Consider the following 5,017-nt stretch of genomic DNA (forward strand, 5'->3'; position numbering starts at 1 on the left):
TGTTATGCCAAATGCAAATTTCATGATAACATATCAAATTCCAAGCACAAATATGGATAGAAGACCATTGCAGACCCCTATATTTTCTTATTCTGTAAAATTTCATGACCCATAATATTCACTGTGCATGCAAAGCATCTAACAAAAATTCCAGCTTACATAACAAAAATACAGTTAACTACAAAAGCAGACACATCAAGCTATATGGAGCCAAGATACAGAAATGGGGAATATTAACTATTGTGAACAAGTAACACAATTATAAGATAGATTAGTTGCCACTTGACAACATGAGAAAGCATTCGATATCCATAGAGAAGAAATGTCATATAGGATATTGCTCATAACAAAAATACAGTTGAAGCTAAGTAATTGAGAAGCAAAATCAAGATAGACGCCATCTCTACCTGGTGCAAACGAGCTCTTTTCTGAAATATTTTATCCTCGTATGAACCAACTGCTTGAATGAAGTGTTCGACTCTATTCAGATCAGGCTACAACAATGAAGATAAAATGTGTTACTGCTGAAATACCCATGAGGATCATTTCAAATAAAATAAATTTCTAAGATACCACTTGGATAATATGATGTATGAATGAAATTTGAATACCGTGCAAGCGTCAGTTAAATAGCCACCCATATTAGGAAATTCCTTCTTGTATACAGCCATTAACAAATTAATAGCTCCCTGCAGACAGATATGGAAGTTAAAATCATGTGACAATAATCTAAGAAAGTGAACTACAAACAGAAAACGAAACCTGTCTAACTTTCAAAGAAAAAACAGAGCTCCACTTTAGTACTCCCTCTGTAAACTAATATAAGAGTGTTTAGATCACTATTTTAGTATTCTAAACGCTCTTATATTAGTTTACGGAGGGAGTAACTGGTAACACTACATAACTTGATAGCTGCTAGCTGCAAAGTAACCTTTTGAACTATAAAATAGAAAACAAACCTCACGAATCTCTAGTGTCGGCATGTGTGGAAGAAAATCATTGCCAACAAAAAAGCACATGAAGATGAAATCATCAATGATGCGTTCAATATCAGTCTCGAAAGCTGGATTTGGCATTCGGAACTCGTATTCTAGGTACTCTCGCAGGGTCCATATATTCAAGAACTGTGAAGGCACAAAAGTGGAGCAGCACAAATGAAAGTAAGTCCGTTGGTAAGTCCACTGAATAGCATCACATCACAAGTTGCAATAGAATGATCTCATTACCTGGTAAGGTTTCTTTGGTACTATTTCATCACCCTTCTCATCAAACTCCCCAGCTTTCCGTTTTGCCTTTCCTTCACACTTTGCTGCTAGATGTCCAACTTGACCACACAAGAAGCATTTGTCCTGCTGTCCAGGTGTGAAAACCACCTGCAAACACAAAGTGTATGCAAATAAGCTTTCATGGCAAAACATCAAAGAAAATGTTCAAGGAAAAGGCAGTGCTCTGAACGAAAGAACTTGATTTTTTTAAGTAGAGTAGCAACATAGACAACAGGAAAATACAAAAGAAATGTAACATTTTTTCTTAGCACAAGGCTGTGGCATGTATATATGGCAGAAAGCGTAAATTCTGTATTCTGAGAAGAGAACCTCTCTCAGTATGGAGAAGTGCACTTCGTGTGTTGCTAGAGCTAACATGATTAGATCTGCATCCTGCACTCATGAGATTAAATTTATACATTAGCAAGACAAACAGATAAAATATTGTCCAACAAGAAATAGAGCATTAAGCATACAGGAACAGAACTTACCAGGCCGTACAGGCAATGTCGGGTATTTGGGTTAAATCCATCAAGGTTCCTATTGCCACGAATATAGGACATGATTTTATGTTCCCCTTCACCAGGAACATTGGCATCAGAAAGAATAACCTTCAAAAGATTGTAATCAGGATACATATTATTTCTACATACATTCTAATACCAATCCATGGTGTTATTGAACCATAAGGAAATATGACCAAACATATTTAACAAATATAAATCCCAACACTAAATGTCAAATTAGCAAAATGATATGCTTACTTTAATTTGTTTCCATCCAGGATCATAATTCAATCTGCGGTGGATGTAGTACTGCAAAGCAACTGATAGAACAGCCATAAACTCTGTGCCGGGAGTAATAACATTAGAATCACATGTTTGTGATTGCAGTTTTGGAGGAAGCTTTCTTCCTTCCCTCTCAAACTCTTCACGCAGTTTTTCTTCCTCTTCAGCCTGGACATAGGACAACAGTAACCAGTGAGTGCAATCATAAATGGTTGTGGATGTCCACAAATAACAATAGATACAACTGTACGATTATACTGAATATAAGAAGATAATTCCACTAGAATACTGACCGCATCAGCAGCATCTTTTGCAGCTCTGAATCGTCTAGAGCGCTGCTGGTTCATCTTAGCACGAGGAGCCACACCATCTGTAAGCCGTTGTAGGACAATACAAAATGGAGAAAATGTGTTTAATGTAAGTAGAGACAATAGTAAGTTGTTCAAAGGGAAGCTTAACATGTTTTGCCATTGTTCAGGGAAGAGGAAGAGTATGACTACATCAGTTTGAGCAACATTAGAACAGCCAAACAGAAAAGATCAGCGAGGGAATTCCCTCCATGACAAAGAGATGAAATGCGTACCAATGGCCATGTACATAAGCTTCCGAGGGCGAACCATGATAAAGAGCCTATCTATGTAATCAAACATGCACTGGAAAACCTCAGCGAATGTTGTCGGCGAGGGCTGTGGCAGTAGAAGAGAGAACCACGGTCAACGCAGAAGTTGGTATTGATAACATTGGGCAATAAGCAGACGTTGAATTGTCCGTGTTAGGGGGAAATAAAATGTTTAGTAGAAATTTTGATGATAAAGTAGCAGCGTGCAGTCTGCAAACTGCAGGGCCTCCTAATAACTACAATAAACTTGAATCTTCTTGGCAGATTCACTTGTCCAGGAAATTAATTTGCAATGTAGTTTGACAGAAAACAGAAGACTATGATTTAAGCATAGAACTGCAGCATCAAATTTGTATAGATGGACTACAGCAATCCTCCTGGCATCTCAGGACGGTTTGGGGACAATTTAGGAGCTCCCTTTTAATTGCAACTATCATTCTACAGGTAACTTAATTCCCCTCGGCCCAACTGCATGGTTCCTCATACAACAATCAGCAAAGCACAAATCTATCACGTATCTACGCAGCCAGGCCATCCCACACCTAACCACGCGCGGTCTTCCTCGCTCGGAATCACCGAATCGAACAGCCCAATCAAAATCAAAATAACACATCTCGAGATTGAGGAGGGGGGCGGGGGGAATCGAGCGTACGTACCCTGTCCTCGGGGTGGAAGCAGGGGTGAATAATCCCGTTCATGTCGAGGTAGAGGTTGTCGAACTCGAGGCCGTTGGGGTTGGGCTTGGAGGTGTCGACGGGGACCTGGACGCCCTCGATCTCCACGGGCTCCTCCTCCACCACGTCCACCACCACCATCGGGTACTTCTCCGCGAGCCAGCGGTAGAACGCCGGGACACCCATGGCCGCCGGCGGCGGGAGGCAGAGCTGCTCGCCGGAACCCTAACCCTATAAACGGACGAGCGGACGGGGTCGGGGCGGAAAGAGGGGCAGAGGAGTGAGGCGCGAAACCCTAAAAAAGGAGGGAGATGGCACGAGGCGGGGGCGGTATATGCCGTTCCCGGCGTGGAAATATCTGAGGTGGGGACACGAGGAGAGGCGGTTTTGCGGTCTGGACCTTGCGAGGTTGGATGCTTTTGCTCGAGAGAAGGGGCCGGCGAGGGGGAGGGGGGCTCTTTTGCCGTTTGCGGGAAGGGCTTCTCTGGAGTTCTCCCACGCGTCAGCGTCAGAGGTTTGACTCCGGTGTCACCGGGCCGGGGCGGGCCGACCATGTCAAATTGGGAAGGTAGTAAGTAAGCTGAGCCCGTCGCAGCCGAACAGGCCCAGGAAGACCACATCCCCAGCTGGATCCTGTATGACGCCGCGGGGAGCTCCTAACGGGCGCCTTTAGCGCCAGTTGGCAGTTCGGGCGCCCACGCGGCTGTGAACTGGGCCGGCCCAGCAAAAAGTCAAGCGAGCAAAGAACAGCCAAAAATTGGTCGAGACATAGTATCGAACCAGAGCCGTCGAGTAGCGAACGACACGGGCAAACCAACTACACTACACCGGACTACTGACGAAATCAAGGGAGACTGTTTAAAGTACTTTGTCGCCGCACAATTTATTCATATACATGTGAACGTACTGCAGCGCTTTGATTTTTAAATTATTTGAAAACATTTGGGAAAAAATGTCATGAATTACAGAAAAGTTCATTGGTTTCGAACAAAAAGAACGTATTTCGAAAAAAATCATCGCTTTTGTAAAAGAAGTTCATCGATTTTAAAAAAAGTTCATCGATTTTAAAAAAAGTTCATCGACTTTGAAAAAAAGATCATGATTTTGAAAAAAAGTTCACAATTTTGAAAAAAGTTCATCGGTTTGGAAAAGGGTTCGTCGATTTTGAAAAGAGTTAATTGATTTTGAAAAATAGTTCATCGGTTTTGAAAAATAGTTCATCGATCTTGAAAGAGTTCATCGACTTGCAAAAAGATTCATTGATTTTGAAAAGTGTTCATTGACTTTGAAAAAAAATCGTCGATTTTGAAAAAAGAGTTCATCGATTTTGGTAAAAAGATTGAGTTTGAAAAAGAGTTCATCCATTTTGAAAAAAAGTTCATCAAAATTGAAAAGAGTTAATCGATTTTGGAAAAAATGTTCACTGATTTTCAAAAAAGTTCATCAAATTTGATAAAATTTCTTTCATTTTGAAAAAAAGTTCATTGGTTTGCGAAAAAGTTCACGAAAAAATTGAAAAGTTCATTGAACCGGGATGAAGGGGAAAAAATAAAAAGGAAAGTAGATGGATAAAAAGGATGTGAAAGATGTACATATACACATTAGTTTCGGTGTCGGGGTGGTCATTGCCTTCAAGCACAAACGAGGAGGTCGTAGGTTTGATTCAAGCTC

The 5,017-nt window shown here is 41.2% G+C and overlaps 1 protein-coding gene across 1 annotated transcript in view; it reads right to left on the reverse strand.

Annotated features, from left to right (window-relative positions):
* LOC123062754 (5'-3' exoribonuclease 3) overlaps positions 1–3,663 on the reverse strand; it is an 8,888-nt gene extending 5,225 nt beyond the window's left edge. Inside the window, exons 1-10 of the mRNA XM_044486406.1 lie at positions 3,329–3,663; positions 2,637–2,739; positions 2,347–2,423; positions 2,030–2,221; positions 1,757–1,876; positions 1,596–1,658; positions 1,227–1,373; positions 960–1,124; positions 612–689; positions 408–494 (exon numbers count right to left, since the gene is read on the reverse strand). Of these exons, the coding sequence (XP_044342341.1) occupies positions 408–494; positions 612–689; positions 960–1,124; positions 1,227–1,373; positions 1,596–1,658; positions 1,757–1,876; positions 2,030–2,221; positions 2,347–2,423; positions 2,637–2,739; positions 3,329–3,532 (1,236 nt within the window). The 5' untranslated portion in view covers positions 3,533–3,663. The remainder of the gene's footprint in view (positions 1–407; positions 495–611; positions 690–959; positions 1,125–1,226; positions 1,374–1,595; positions 1,659–1,756; positions 1,877–2,029; positions 2,222–2,346; positions 2,424–2,636; positions 2,740–3,328) is intronic.
* Between the last annotated feature and the right edge of the window lie 1,354 nt (positions 3,664–5,017).

This window comes from Triticum aestivum, chromosome 3A (assembly GCF_018294505.1).
Source record: "Triticum aestivum cultivar Chinese Spring chromosome 3A, IWGSC CS RefSeq v2.1, whole genome shotgun sequence".
NCBI classification, from domain to species: domain Eukaryota; kingdom Viridiplantae; phylum Streptophyta; class Magnoliopsida; order Poales; family Poaceae; genus Triticum; species Triticum aestivum.